Source organism: Rosa rugosa, chromosome 4 (genome assembly GCF_958449725.1).
Source record: "Rosa rugosa chromosome 4, drRosRugo1.1, whole genome shotgun sequence".
NCBI lineage: Eukaryota > Viridiplantae > Streptophyta > Magnoliopsida > Rosales > Rosaceae > Rosa > Rosa rugosa.
This window is the reverse complement of record NC_084823.1, coordinates 40,950,384-40,966,639: the sequence shown is the minus strand read 5'-3', so window position 1 is coordinate 40,966,639 and position 16,256 is coordinate 40,950,384. Positions and strand designations below refer to the sequence as shown.

Sequence of the window (16,256 nt, the reverse complement as noted above, 5' to 3'; positions counted from 1 at the left end):
CACCAACCAATGATAAGTCTACATAGCTAGCCATCAAAAATACATAAAGTTGACTAATATATATGTGATAAAGTAATTTGAGATTCACATTCAAAACAATCGGCAGTAAATGGAATGATCCAAAATGTTATAAACTCATTTGCAATGTCTCTATTTTCCCATGTGGTATTCATACTCTCAACATTATGTAGCCAATTAAACCACATGATCATTGATCGATACTCAATAAAATTATATGGCTAATTTACGATATATAGTCATGTCACAAAACACAGCTCAAACAAATACACAAACGATTTTCATGTCATAAATTCACAGGAATTGTACATGGGAGCAAGAGAATTGCAGTGTGCAATGAACTTCCGCACAAATGAATGCAAGATTAATATATCTTAAGCAATTTCCTATTCTCCCACTGCAACAAAACTCAGTTAATACGTAACTTGCTTTCATTTGCAATGTCTCTATTTTCCCATGTAGTATTCATACTCTCAACATTATGTAGCCAATTAAACCACATGATCATTGATACTCAATAAAATTATATGGCTAATTTATGGTATATAGTCATGTCACAAAACGCAGCTCAAACAAATACGCAAACGATTTTCATGTCATAAATTCACAAGAATTGTACGTGGGAGCAAGAGAAGTGTAGTGTGCAATGAACTTCCGCACAAATGAATGCAAGATTAATATATCTTAAGCAATTTCCTAGTCTCCCACCACAACAAAACTCAGTCAATACGTAACTTGCTTTCAATTAATTAACTTATACGTACGATCAACTAGAACGCCTAACCATTCTTGAACTCTATAAAATCAAACCTCACATTTCCATTAAACCTAGGATCCAGGTCCTGGGTTCGAGTCATCATGGGGATAGAAGTGAAATCCTTTGATCCTCTTTAAAAGAAAGAAAAAGAAAAAAAAAACTCACATTTCCATTAAAACTAGTACTACTAGTACTTATGACAAGTATATAGGGTTTGACATGAACCCTATATACTTGTAGTAATGATTTGAGGCAGTTGGAGGTGTTCATGGTGGGGAAACTGCTCACTGCCAGGGAGTTTACCTATGGTCTTTCCTGAGTATGTTTCGCAATGCATGATGGGTTAATGGAACTTTGCAGGTAGAAGAGGCGAAGGGACTAAGGGTTCTGTTTACCTTTTTCAGATTCGGCTGACAGGGATCAGGTATGGAAAGGGGCGCCATGGGGCTTTAATTGAGCTCCTCCTGAGTTGGCTGCTTAGAAATGCAACGTACTAGATCACCTTGATCGGAATACTGTCGACATTCCGATCTGAAAGGATTATGATGATGATTGGCTATACGCTTGGGAATTTTCAGGAGATTGGTAAGCCTAGAAAATGTGCCGGCAAGTAGCGTATTAGGGTAGAAATTCCTTTGTCTTGGCCTCTATCATTGCAATGATGGTATTGGGTTGAAGATTCGGTGGACTTTTTGTGCAGGTTCAAGTATGATAAACTTTTTTGGCGTTGTGGGGTGTGTGGATTAGTCACACACATTGGCTTACCTTGTTCGGGGTCGGCTCTAGAGGAAGAAGTTGCAGAGGCAGAGCGTACGGTATTGGGCGGTCAGACGGCGATGCAGATGCCAAGGACAGGGTTGGTGAAATTAGGAGCTGGACCATAAGTATCTGCAAGCTGCCGTAGGGCCAACGCAGCTCTGCATACTAGAATTTCAGTCATGGCCAAACCCTAGATTTTAGAACTTAGATTCCTAACCCAATGCCGGAGACATTGTTGAACAATCCAACTTATCTCATTCAGCTAGAAAGTTACAATCCGGGAACTTAATATAGCAGATATGATGGCAGAAACGGTGACTGGTAAGCAGCAATCTAGGGTTGAGGCAGAGGTCATTATATCTCCGAAAAAGCTTAAGCTGAGTTTGGCTGTGGGAAAGAAGAACTTAGAGCTTGCTGACATGGGCCTAGTGCCGGTGGTGCAGGTTGTTGAAGATGCTTCAAAGTGGAAGAGAGGAAGACCATTGGGGAGCAAGAACAAGCTCCCATATTGTATTGGTGATAAGAAAAAGGCTATGAAGCCTGAAGATACAATTGAGAAAAAGAGAACAGTGAAGCAAAATCCGTTGGCAAAGCTGGATAGTTTAGGTGATGATACAAGCTCCAACTCCAAGGGGAAGGAGTTAGTTGTTGTTTAATTTTATTTTCCTAGGGTATTAAGCCTGTGTGAGTTTGGAACCTTCTATGAGTCTGCTAAGACGTGTCTAGTTACTTGCCTATACCACAATTGCATGTTTGGTAGGTGATGGCTAGTTGAATGATTTCTTTTCCTTAGAGGGCGAGGTTTTTCTTTCTAGTATAGGCTTGCTTAAAGCGAGTGTCACTTAGGACTTAATGGTTTGCATTTGCTTAGATAGATCATCCTAAATTTTCTTGCCAGATTTCTTATGTAAGTGTTTGTAAACTATAGCCCTTGGCTATTAATCTAATGATATCAGTTTATCTTAAAAATAAATAAAAAAGTATGTACGGTTTGAGATCAAGATTGGTTCCAAAAACACTGCCTCAGTTGCTCTGTTTATCTCAGCACTTAATCTCCTTATTTTTGCCCTGGTCAATGCTTGTGCTTCATGTCCTGCTCCTATTTCCCAACATCACCCAACTCCAAACCGAAAACCGGTACCACGCTTCAGCTCCACAGCCGCATGCCCCAGGGATACCCTAAAGTTAGGGGTTTGCGGTAACGTGCTCCGAAGGTTGCTTAATCTTGAAGTTGGTAACCCTCTGGTGAAACCTTGTTGCTCTCTCCTGTATGGCCTTGTTGACCAGCCTCGAGTTTGCCTTTGCACTGCCATCAAAGCCAACGTGTTGGGTGTCAATCTCAACATTCCGGCTGCTCTCAGCCTGCTTCTTAATGTCTTTTTATAAGAAGCCTGCTTCTTAATGTTTGTGGGGACAAGGGTTCCGAAAGGATACCAATGGGCCTAGCCTAACCTACAAATTATGAATTGATAACCTAATTTCTTTAGTTTCTCATTGAGTTTGGCTATGAATAATGCATACAAGTGGATGTGAAAATTTGAAGTTGATATGGTGTAATGCGTGAGAAACAAAATGAATTACAATCTCACTTGTTTTGTTTTTTCTCTAGTTAAAGACTTATTCAAATAATTTTTCTGTTGGGTCCTTCATTCTTTGGCAATCTTTTAATGCTGATAATTCTTCTATATCTTGGCGGTCTTATCTCCATTTGACACGCTACGAGCATGGTGACTTCATCTCTCGGCTAATGCTTTCGTATTAATATTTATCAGTGTCTAAAAACAAATCGTTTCAAGATCGAGTTAAATTTTGACACTTATCAATAGACCAATACATATTAACTACATGCAATGATATACCGACTAAAATATGTGTAATGATAACAAGACTGATCCATCACTGTATAGAGTTAGTCTAACATACACTATATAAATTATGTGTGTGTGTGTGTTTGAGACCTTAACATGCGTATTAGAACCTAGTTACAATATAAATTGTGAGTAGAACATGTCAACTTTTTTTTCAGGGTAAAATTCTTTTGGAGCATCTCTCTGCTACGCCATTTTCTTGTAATTTTCATGTGTGATAAGGTTTAGTACACATAATAACGCTTTTGCAATTTACAATTTCATCACTTCTTTAGAAAATTCTATAATACATATCTGTATCTCATACACACATTTATAAGTCTGACAACAAATTTGTTGTCAAAGTGGTAATGTTGAGTCATATTTTGTGTAATGTTAGTTCTAATAATAGTAATTACACAATTTACGACATTGTTACAAGTTTTTGAACAAATTTGTTGTTGATGTTGTAATTTTTGTTTAATTATATGTAAATAGTATAAATGAATGTGGTAACTTTGTTCTCAATGTTGTAATTTTGATTTAAATAATTGTAATTTTCGCTCAAATAGATGTAAAATGAGTGTATGATAAACATCACAGTACCATAGTTTGTCTCCACTTCTTTGAGATTTCATAATGTATAAATGACTTATATTAAAAGTATGTAGGGTTGAAGACGTAGATCCTAGGATCAGCGTACAGCTAGCAAGAGAGATCACACTTTCACAAAATCTGATAACTGTGTCAACAAACTTTCCAATATGACCAAAACATGTGATTTTTTCAGCCCCATCATTGTCCACTCGATCAAAATTAGAGGACGTCCAAACACAAAATCTTTGATGTGCCGTAAATTCCCTGGAATTGAGGTATCAATAACAGTGCAGTATGTGATAACAGTGATATACATCAATCCGCAGATTAATGCCAGGACAAACCAAATAAACCTGGCAATTTGCCAGTCCCCACATCACAAAATTACAAAAGTTTGTCTTTAATCTGCTTGCTTTGCCAGCTAAAATCCCAAGAGCACACATGGGATATCATCGCTCAGATTAATTTTTTCTTCTTTTAAATAAATAAAAATTGGTTCTTTAATTTTATGAACCCATCAATTTGATCACCTCACCGTTCTTGAAACCCTATAAAAGCACACCATCTCTACGCCTTAAGCCTCACCACCCTCACAATTGTTCTAGTACTTATTGACTCCAAGTACAATAAATACTAGAAAATTAGAGGTTTCTCTTACTTCTAGGGTTTCAGAGAAAATGGCTTCCAGAAGCACTGCCTCACTTGCTCTCTTCCTGGCACTCAATCTCCTCTTCTTCACCATGGTTGCTAATGCCTGCAACACATGCCCTCAGCCGAAGCCAAGGCCGAATCCAAGGCCGAATCCAAATCCCAATCCCAATCCCAATCCCAATCCCAATCCCAATCCCAATCCCAATCCGAATCCCAATCCGAATCCGAATCCAAACCCCACCCCATCCAGGGCTACTTGCCCTAGGGATACCCTAAAATTGGGGGTTTGTGCTAATGTCCTCAACGGGTTGCTTAACCTCACCATTGGCAGACCTCCAGTTAGACCTTGCTGCGCTCTCATCCAAGGCCTTGCTGACCTTGAAGCTGCTGTATGCCTCTGCACTGCCATCAGAGCCAACATTCTGGGCATCAACCTCAACATTCCGATTTCTCTCAGCTTGCTACTTAATGTCTGTGGAAACCAGGTCCCAAGAGGGTTCCAATGTGCCTAGAATTAAAGGAAAAATAAGTATCATTTTCTTAATTAAATCTCCTCTCTATATATTGTTTCGCTTGATTTCTTGTTAAACAGAGTGTGCTACTGTTCTGTAAGGTGTGAGACTGTGAGTAGTATGTGGGATAATTAATTCTCGTTTCCCTGGATTGGTGGGTTTTCTTGATTATGAGAAGTGTTTAGTAAATAAGTTTCAGTTGCTATTGTTTACTACTATGTAATCATATCAGGGATGAAATATAAAAGTTATCATTTATTTAATTTAGTGCTAATATTAGTATTTAAGTCGCTTGGTCTCAACTAGCTTCTTCATTATCAGTAGTACCTTTCAGGCTTAATTTTGTAAATTAGATCTCTGAGACTGAGACAACATAAGCAAACTTTATTTCTCCTAAGACTTTAATGAAAGCTTTTCAATTAGTTCAAATTTCACTTTCCATAACAACAAAAAAAAACTCTTCCTAAATAACGAAACAAACAGTTGAATCGTGAAAAATAGTGAACTTCACTTTTTACATTCTGTGTCTCTTTGTATTATTGTATACATATATGAATATACACGTCAACTTCAATCTCAGAAACATGGCAAGTGATTCACATGCATTGCAATCACACACTCAAAGAAAGTGAGCTTCAAAGTTGGTATGGTCGACTCAACCTATTCCCAGCATAATATTCCCTTAGGAAAAGATTAGATCATATGCATCAACAGATTCAAGACATACCAAAGCTCATCTAAGATGTCGTTTCTCTCGTGGATCACTAGAGACTGAAAGAGATACCGTACCCATCCAACTTTTCTCAGTCCATCCATGATTAATGGTCCTTAGGGTTCAGAATTGCAAAGCACGTCTACCACAATTATTTGCATTGTTCACCCCGTGACTCGTTATATCTGTAAACATGTAAGCAAGAAGAAATACCTTTCTAGTCATTTGACTAGACTTGTAAAAAAGGAAAGATTCCATCCCATATTGTTTGCTATTTTACGTTACCAAATAATCATGCTTAATTGATTTCAACAAAATAATCACGATGACCATCCCAAACACAGTTGATCTTTCTGGTTCTTGGAATCTTGAATGAACACTACGTACTGCTGTAGGCATTAATGATAATTTGTAAAAGAAAACAAATAAAGATGTAAGTTTGGGCAAAGTTCGATGTAATTACGTTCGACGCTTTCATTATTATCATATTATATATATGTTTGCCGTTATGAATAAAGACTAGTATTTCACATGTTATTTCTTGACTTTTAATTTATCTGATTAGTGTGACTTTTCTAAAGGTCTTTTAATATGGTATATTAGAATCGGTATAAATTAGGGATTCATTCTCAAACACATCTGATAAAGTTGGTTAAACAAGAAAATCTTCAGATCAATTTGTTATGCAAGGGTAAATTCAAATTCAACTAACTTATGACACCTAGAGTAAATAATTAAGGAACAATAATTAAATACTACATCAGCTAGTCAAGTAATGTTGAGTGGTATGGGGAGACATGTCTCAGCACTCGGGCTGGAGACGAGATCGACTGCATCTCATTTGTGCGGCGGCGATTATGGTTGTGACAGAGATGGAGGCCGCAAAAGTTGTTGCTCCCAATCGGGGTGGGTTGCCTTCGAGAGGACGTGATCGCGTGTTCCATCGTATTGTGACTGTGATAGAAGGCTTCCGTTCCCTGGGAGCGGTGGTAGCCGACACTGATCTCCGAGCAGAGCATAAGATGGCGAGGTCGATGGTGGCAAAGGGCAACATGGTCGCCGGTGGGGTGTCCAAATCATTTAGGTGGCCCATTTTATGTGGGTGGCCTAAATCAAACTGCTCGTTTTGGACCCAGGTGTGGCCCAATTTAAAGAGTTTGGGTCCTTTGGTTTTTCGTATTTGGCACCCCGGCGAATTCTGGTACTTCACTAATGGGCTCAGGTTCTTCATGGTTTCGTCTTTGGAATCTAGGAGGATCGACTCAGAACATCACATTCCAGTCTTTCCATTCCTCCTGGCCCAACTGTTTGGGGCAAGGAAAAATTTAAAGTTTTTGTTTTTTCTTTCTAAATTCTGCCTAATTCCTATGTTTAGTTTTCATAGTTATTAGGCTCGCTTTTGAATAAGTGAGCACTGGTTGTCTAATGGGTGGTGCTAGCATACCACGTCCTAAACTTGTTTAGGAATGGCAAGGGAATGTATGTATCCGTGCCATTCTGGCTTGAGTTGAATGAAATGAATGATTTGGATAAAAAAAAAAAAAGTAATGTTGAGTGGTTAATATATTGATCAAGTTTTTTGGCCCTGGCGGCTTACCCATATAATAACCAAGAAGGCTTCATAACTTCGATGAAACATTGGTTAGATCGGATATACTAATTGACAAGTTTAATGATCTATGTATGCCACAACTTGCTAACAAGTTGTCTTTAATTTTTCTTTTGTACCTCATTCATCAATTAGGATTTAGAGGTTAGGTATAGTCCCATGCTCTATCATCAATATTCCCTACAATAATGGACTCTAAATTTCAATATTTCCAGAACCAAATTAGATACACTGCTTGACATTTTACAGCTGGTACGTCCAATACATCTTATAATTTCTTCTTGATTTGACTGGTGGAGAAAAGTGTCATAATCTTGGCTTAATCTCCAAAATAGTTATATAGAAATAAAAATAAGATAGTTGGTCCCCCTGAATTAACCACCGTCTCAGTCCCGTGAACAAGTTTTGGCACATCCATCTTCTTTATAATATCAAACACAGAAACAAGTTTCTTGGATGGTTCCATTACTTGGATGATTATGAGCAAATATTTGTTTATGAGTAGAAGAAAATATTATCCCTGCAACGTAGAGGGTTAGGCACTGATAATTACAAAGAATAAGACACAGAGGCAAGGGCATATATATGTGATTATATAGATACACGTACAGTTTCTAAAAGTACTGAGATGGCTGCATATGTCTATGATCCAATCTCTGATCTCTCTTAACGTCTTTCCGATCTATCCAGCAGGGCTCAAGTCAATCAACATGTCAATAATGTAGTATCCGCGAGGAATCAAACAGCAGAACACTCTTCACAAACTTTTTGTTCTTGTTTTCACTTTTGTGCCAGAAAACAATTACAATTGCATGAGACACTTTTAGTTTTACATGATCGAGACTAAAGCAGACGTGCGTAGTTGAAGAAGGGAAAGATTGAATGTATCCAAACTTTCTCGTCACTTTAATTTAAGTTAGTTTGAATATGACCGATCGAGATTCGAGACTGGCAAAATCATTTGCCACAAAATCAAAAGTGCTCTCTATTACAAATTTACAAATAGTCTAACGAAAATGAAATCTATACTTCCAAACTTGCAATCCGCACTCGTTTATCTTTTAAAATGATATTCACACTCTCAAGTTTATGTCTTTATAAAAAGAAAAAATTTAAAATACTAAAAAAGAAAACATGAAGTGTGAATTTCACTCCCCTAGTCTAATCAATTACTTGCAAAAAGTAAAGCAGTCAAAAAAAAAAAAATTTGCAATGATGAAAATTATCCCTCTGGTGGGAAAGATTGAATCCAACTTTCGCTTCACTTTAATTTAAGTTTGAATACTAGCAAAATCATCTAACACAAAATCAAAATTGGTATGTCTTACAATGGTAAAGCTTTGAATCCAACTTTCTCTTCACTTTAATTTAAGTTTGAATACTAGCAAAATCATCTAAGACAAAATCAAATTGGTATCTCTTACAATGGTAATACAGTGAAAAGCAAAAACAACTAGTAAAAAAAAAAAACTTGAAACCGCAAAATGCTCTCGTTGAGAGTTGAACTCAAGACCTCCCGCTTACTAAACGGGTGCTCTAACCAACTGAGCTACGAGAGCTTGGTTGTTGACCGATATGATGATTTCTTTATAGCCACAGATCTCGTAAGTCAACTGCTAATAAGGAATCTTCGACAACAAAAGTCACTAAAAACTGTCACTTCTTCGGCATGCCTTGCTCTCACAGTTTAGAAATAGCGGCATTCCATCCACATATGTTACTCCATAAAGTACCAATGATCTTGCCTTTTAGAATCAATTCTCTTGAGGGGCATTGGGAATTTGATAAAAGTCATACTCAGCATGCCTACTTTTTCAATTTCATGAACTTGTTACTTAGCTGTTAGACCACCAAACTGTTTAGAAGACATTGCTAGTAAAACAATTTAAGAGAGAAACAGAGAGCTCTTCGATCAACCCCCCGGCGATCAAACATCTTTAGAGATAAAATAGAGAAAATTATCCATAAACAGAATACAACTTGAAATGTAGCTTATTGTCAGCCCAAGAAAGGTACATAGCAAATTCAAGATCGAGTTGCATGTCTACAAAGACCATCTAACTAATCTAGCTAGCTAGAAATGTTAACCCAAGTTAACACCACATATTGAAGTAGTACTTGTACCCACTACACTTAAAGAGGCGGACATACAAAACCAGGAGGAGGAGTTATGCCGCAAGTGATCAAAGCTTGAAGAGCAAGAGGAATGAAGATGTTTAGGTTTAGCAGCTTAAGCCTTATGGTCGTGCAAAGACAAATCGCTGCTTCAAGCTCAAGCAACCCTTGGAGCACGGGACAGCAAGCATTCTCAACTGGATTCCCCAACCCGATATGCACCAAACCACCCAGTACATCCACACAAAGCCCTAACTTCAGCGCATCAATAGGACAAGTAGCTGGTGTAGTAGAAGGCGGAGGATGTTTACCCGAGCCACCACCTCCTCCTCCGCCTCCTCCTCCACCGCATCCAGCACAAGGAGGCGTTGGAGGAGGGATGTAAGGTGGGTACGAGGGGGAAGGAGGTGGGATTGTCACAGGAGGTTTAGTAATAGGGGGTGTTATTATTGGTGGAGATACAACTGGCGGGTTTTTGGATGGGGGGGGAACTTTTGGGTGACCACCAATTCCACCTCCACCTCCTTTGCCTCCGCCGCCTCCTTTTCCGCCTCCACCACCGCCGCCGCCGCCGCCTCCTCCACCTCCGTGGTGTGGTGGGTGTTTGGGGTGGGGAGGAATTTTGGAATGGCCTGGATGATGTTTAGGCGGTTTTGGTGGATGAGGCTGAGTACAAGGAGCACAAGCTTGAATTGGTGGCAACGCAATTACCATGCAAATCAAGAAGATGAAGAACACGGCAGTAGACTTTGAACCCATCATTTTCTGGGTCCTCAAAGCTCACTACTACTAGCACCTAGTTATATATTCTTCTTGGGTTTTGATGGGTATGAATGTGCAAATGGATTGATCCTAGAATTATATAGCTGATGAATTTGATGTCGCACCCGTGACTGATTTTTCGAGTACGTACTTAGAACAATCAAGAAGTTGTGAAAAAACATGAGGGGTATTGTAGAATTCCAAGAGTTCGAAAACGAAAATAATTGCAGAGTTTGGAGTGTTCTTGGTCCTTTCGCAAACTTCAATATACAATCCGTGACCTACTGCAGTGCAATCCGTGATACCATGTGTTCGATTTCAGAAACCAGTTCAGTTTTCTCACTGAGAGTTCTGAGGCTAGCTAGCTAAGATCCATGATATGATCTCTTAATTATTGATTTGTAGGTTTTCCACATTGTTGATGTTTTCTGTCTTTTTCTCCTTGCTCTCCCATGTCATTCTGCTTAACAATGACTATGCATAGGTATGAGAAATCATATTTTAATTAATATGTCCATGCTCCATTTATTTTCGTTGGCGGGTTTCATGAAGCGGCGGGTGGTATCAACCAGATGGTTTTGGTGTATACAGAAGATTATTTGAGGTACATTTCACGATGTCAACATGTGAATTGGGTAGATGCTACAAAATGCATGTACCAACATGATCCATGATCACTTCTAGGGTTGCACCGTTTGGTAGTTTGATCCGAACATCACCCTCACCCGCAATGGTAACATGAACCGAAATATATCTCTACCTTTCAAAAAGCCAATCTATACAGTAAAAAATTTATCTATATTATTATTTAAAGAAGAAAATTATTTTTTCATTTCTATACAATAATACAATTTAATAAATGAGGGGCATTATAGTAATTGATGCTAGTTATCAACTCCTGTGTTTAGTGGCATATCTTTTTTCAATGTTGCAAAATTTTCTTGTTCCATTATAATAGAGCGTTTCTATTGAGACCTCCAAATCTGCTCAGTTGACCTCACTCTATTATGAATTATTAAATGACATATATAACCTCTTATAAAATGACTATTAAGGACAATAATTATACCCAAAAAAAATTATATTTAATTTCTCTATACTTTCCAATTCAATAATATTATATTACATTCTTTATTATTTTCCTTATCTATTTTTATTTTCCAATTTCACTACATACTCATTAACGCATTTATATATATTTAATAAGAATTAAAACTATAATCAAGATCATGTGAAATAAAAGTTCCTATCATCATATAGGTTGAACTCATATTGGTGAGGGATAACAAAAGAAATCATATTATGACCTAAATCCTAGTCTATCTATTATATTTGAAAAAAAAAAAAAAAAAGATCTAGCCGTGAAAAGAACATCTAAAAAACTATTAAATAATTAATCATGAGGTACAGAAAATAGAGAAAATAATTAAACATTAAAAAAAATTATTCTTCATTTTTTTTTTTTTGCACATCTACAAGAGAAAAAAAAAAAGTAAAAAAAAAAACAATTCTTTTTTTATTAAAAATTAATTTTTAAAGCCCAATACCTTGTGTTTTTCTTTTTTATTAGATAAGAGATTTATGTAATCTAGTTAAGGAATGAGTATGTAATTAATGATGGTTTGTTTGCAAATTATATGAGTGAGGTTATTTCAAGAACTTGAGTGAGGTTTAGTGAGTAAATTTAGTATTTGAAAATTTAATAAGAGGTGTAAAAAGCAAGGAGGTCAAGTGAGTAAATTTGGAGGTTCCAATAGAAAAACTCATTATAATAACTAGCCTCTTGATATGTGGAAAAGTTACCTTTTATACTTTTTTTTTTTTTAAATAGGAATTGATTTCATTAGATATGCTTGAGTCTAGTTATTAAGATACTTACATGGAGATAGATTTACTCATTGAACATTCGACGCTCATTTACACTCACTAAAACTAGTAAGCCTAGAACAAAACACTTAAGGTGCACAAAAAGTGCATAACTTCCTAAAAAAATTGGAAATTATTAGAAATAAAGCTAAACTAAAAATGTAAAAAGTACTTTAGGCCTATCAACTAAAGCTAAAAACAGCAACCCAAGGCCCAAAGGAAGAGGCAGAGCCCAAGGCTCTACAAGGCTGCCCAAGCCCAACTCTAGTCGCCACATCTTTGAGCAAGAACGTCACCACGCACATCGCGACCTCCGACGCTATGACTGACTTGATGCATATATCTCGTAAGTGTACGAATCGTGTCAAATAAGGAAAGTATTTGGACCTTAGTTTATCATACCTCAGGGATTAGGTGTTGGACCTAACCGAGATAATTGGCGGTGGGATACTAAAAACACACACGAAAAATATAAAGTAAAATAAAAAACTAGGACTAAATACTCGTTACACCTCATACTTTTCCCTGACAAACAGTTTGGTCCCTCGTCTTTTAAATTAAACTGAATAGTCCTTATTCTCTCTAATTCTCATATAACAGGTCCAAAATGATCCGAAATGACTATTATGCCCCTCATTTTCTCTTTTTATTATTATTTTTATTTTTTTCTCTATTTTTTTAATTTGTCTCCCCTTTTTTTATACTCTCTCTCTCCCCCCCCCGCCCCCTCTCCCCCCTTCCTAAAAACAAAATCACTAAAACTCTATCAGCTTTCTCTCTCGCCGGAGCCACTCATCGTTTCCTCCAAGTCCAGAATTCAAGAACGCGAGCCGAAAGGATTATGCCATGAACTTATATGGTGGTGGTATGGCTCGATTTTTACCGGAGATTGGAGAATACCAAAATGCAGAGGCGAGAGCACCGGCAATGGCGCTGGTGGTGTCGTCCGGCGGTGGTGGGTGACGGGGCTGCTGGGTTTTTCTCCTTCTTGTTTACTGAGTTGAGCCAATTAAGGTGGTGGTGAAGCAAGGAGATTGCCGGAAATTGAAGGAAAGTGAAGAGCAGTGGCGCTGGAGCTTGCGGTGTGCGTGTAGGGACCGGGATCGAGGTATGGCCGTGATTGGCTCGGGTTTTGGTCTGGATTCGACTGGTGATGGTGGCGCTGTGAGATGGTGACCGGAAGTGGTGGTCTCTGGTGATGGCAGAGGAAGAGAAGAAGAAGAAGAAGAGAGGTCGAGGGAGAGAGAGAGACCGTGCGGCCAGGAGAGAGGGAGAGAAATCCCGGGTTGCCAGTCGAGTTGGGGAGGTTGGAGTGGAGCCGATTTCAGGAGCAGCTTGTCGAGATTGGAGAGAGAGAGAGAGCCGCGGTGGCTTTGGTTGCTGGCGCCAGAGCCGGGTTGTTTGAGGAGGGAGGAAATTTGGGAGGATGTGTCGGGGTCATGGAGGAAGGAACGGGCGGTGGTGTGGGAGGTGGAGGAGAGTGAGGGGAGGATGGCGGTGAGGGATTGGATTGCCGCTGCTTGGGGTAGAGAGAGAGAGAGAGAGAGAGAGTATAAAAAAGGGGAGAAAAACTAAAAAAATAGAGAAAAAAAATAAAAATAATAATAAAAAGAGAAAATGAGTGGCATAATAGTCAATTCGGATCATTTTGGACTTGTTATATGAGAATTAGAGAGAATAAAGACTATTCAGTTTAATTTAAAAGCGAGAGACCAAACTGTTTTTCAAGGAAAAGTATGAGGAGTAACGAGTATTTAGTCCAAAAAAACTATAAACAATTAAGGCACCAAGCCTTGGCAATGCTCGGCTTAACTCACACCAAACCTATTCAAAGCCACTAACTTGTAGCCTCAAGATGGGTATACACAAATGAGTCGATGGATTCAATGTTTGAGAGTTGATTTGAACTTAACAAAAAGTAATAAAATGCAAAGAAATTAATTAATAAAAGTATAAACAAGATGAATGAGAATGTCGGGTGCTAGGGAGGTTCCTTCACCCAAATCTTATGTGTCGGAAGCTAATCTAATGTAGATGCAAATTTCCTACTTTGGCGGTAGTCGTATCCAAGGCGGTTCAAGGCTCAATGACCGAAATCCCTTTCATGGTATTCCTACTCCAGTTCAAGGGTCGTAGGAACTCACTTGACATGAATTAGAGCCGGTTCAAGGGTCTCTAATTCACATCAAGAGACCTAAAGATCAAGGAATTAAACTACTAAGTGACCCGCCCGCGCATTCACAGAACGAGTGTAAATCACCATGCTTATAACCCCTCGAATACGAAATTGAAGGTTTCTAGCTTAGAAATTAGAGGGGTCAAGCCTCTAACTCCATCCTAGACATGCTCAAAATACACACCCTAGAGTTGACTAGGCTCCTAGATATGAATTTTAACCCAACAAAAATATATATAAGCATCTATTATATGAAAATTGCATCATTACATTAAAATAAGCATCTTTTACACAAGATTTGGACTAGGGCACACAACCCCAGCCCCCAACAACAAAACTACTCACTACCCATCATTAAACAAACATCAATATACATAATTTAAAGAGGAACAAAGTGAAGAGAAGTCAGAGTAACAAGAACAAGCCACAAATTGTTATAGAGCTATATGGCTAGCCTTGATTTATAGCTCCCACTTTTACCCAAATTTGATGTTTGTGAAGCTCTTGATGCTTGGGCTTCCTCTTTGAAATTTGTGAAATTGATGAGAATTAGCGGTGGAGTAAGTGAGAAAAGAAGGAGGAAAATAATGAAAAATGGTGATGGGTGGTTCGGTGTTAGGGGAAGGGTAAAGGAATAAATGGGGAGTGCGGCCGTTTGAGAAGAGAGAGGGTGTCAGAATAGGGTGAATAGGTCTCCAATTAATGAGTGTGGCTGGAATGGTTTCGTGAGAAAGAGGAAGGATAAAGGACACGTGGCAAGGGTGCAATGGTTGAGGGGTGGAGAGTGATGTCAGAAAATGAAAGAGGAAGAGCACGTGTGTTGAGTCACAAATTACTTATGCAATTATGCCCCATAATTATGAAAATTGATTTGTCTTCCATGCTATTTTACCCTTTTAAATCTATTTTCTTTATTTGTAGGAAACCTTGCATTGAGAATAAAATGACTATTCGAGGCTTGAAATGTGGAGATTTGAAGCCAGGGGAAGAAGACACGGAGATTGGAAGAAAATTTCAGATCGACTTTTCCGACGATTTTTCCGGCAAACTTTTCCGGCGGGCCACCACTCATGGAGGGTCCTTTCTCCAGCAAAGGAGGACCATGGTTGTGAGAATCTCCCATCACTTGAAATTCAAATATCTCCCTACACCTTATCATTTTGTCACCTTGCCAATTTGGGACCATTTGGGGGACAATGGTGTAAGAGCATCTCTTGCACACTTTGGGACCAAAGAGGACATATATAGCTGATAAAAGAGAGGCCAAAGACTCATTCTTCAGCATTCTTGACTCCATTCAATCATCTTCATCCTATCCAAGATCCATTTTCTCTCTAGAAAAGACACCACCATTTCCACCACTAAAACTACTATTTCCACCACTACAACCTCCATTTCCTCCACCACTCAACACCACAACTCACTTAGAGATTCCAAATTTCACTATTCTTACCAATATTAAGAGCTTGGATCAAGGAGAAGGAGGTGACACCACCACATCATGTTCTTAGAAACCCATCTCCACCACCTCTTCCGGCATCATCAATAGTCACCCTTTACTCCCTATCTCTTTATGTATTTGATGTTTTATAGAATGTTGAAGCTTGTGTATCTAGCTATGTGTGAGTAGTGAACTAGTTGAGGCTAAGGTTGAAAGCCCTAACCAAACTTGTTTGTATTGATGCTTTTGTTTATAAATTGATGCAAATTCATGTTGTCATTCTCACATGCTAAGTCAATAGTTGAATGCATTACTTAGACCTAATCAATTTGAGTTATGTGTTTGCCATGACATGAAGTTTTTCCTAGAGATTGATTACCTTTAGGCAAAAAGGGAGCATGAAAGCACACCATGTGTGCATGTGAGGGTAGTGA

The 16,256-nt window shown here is 38.4% G+C and overlaps 2 protein-coding genes and 1 non-coding gene across 3 annotated transcripts; 1 reads left to right on the top strand and 2 right to left on the bottom strand.

The window, feature by feature from the left end:
* The first annotated feature begins 4,509 nt into the window (after positions 1-4,509).
* LOC133746040 (lipid transfer protein EARLI 1-like) lies at positions 4,510-5,404 on the top strand. Its single transcript, XM_062174196.1, has one exon. The coding sequence runs from the start codon at positions 4,656-4,658 to the stop codon at positions 5,139-5,141; it is 486 nt and encodes a 161-aa protein (XP_062030180.1). The 5' UTR covers positions 4,510-4,655; the 3' UTR covers positions 5,142-5,404.
* Positions 5,405-8,947: 3,543 nt separating this feature from the next.
* On the bottom strand, positions 8,948-9,021 carry TRNAT-AGU (transfer RNA threonine (anticodon AGU)). Its single transcript has one exon. It is a non-coding gene; the product is annotated as a tRNA-Thr (tRNA).
* A 325-nt stretch (positions 9,022-9,346) lies between these two features.
* Positions 9,347-10,530, bottom strand: LOC133744153 (36.4 kDa proline-rich protein). Its single transcript, XM_062172297.1, has one exon. It carries the CDS (start codon positions 10,337-10,339, stop codon positions 9,596-9,598), a length of 744 nt encoding a protein of 247 aa, XP_062028281.1. The 5' UTR covers positions 10,340-10,530; the 3' UTR covers positions 9,347-9,595.
* Between the last annotated feature and the right edge of the window lie 5,726 nt (positions 10,531-16,256).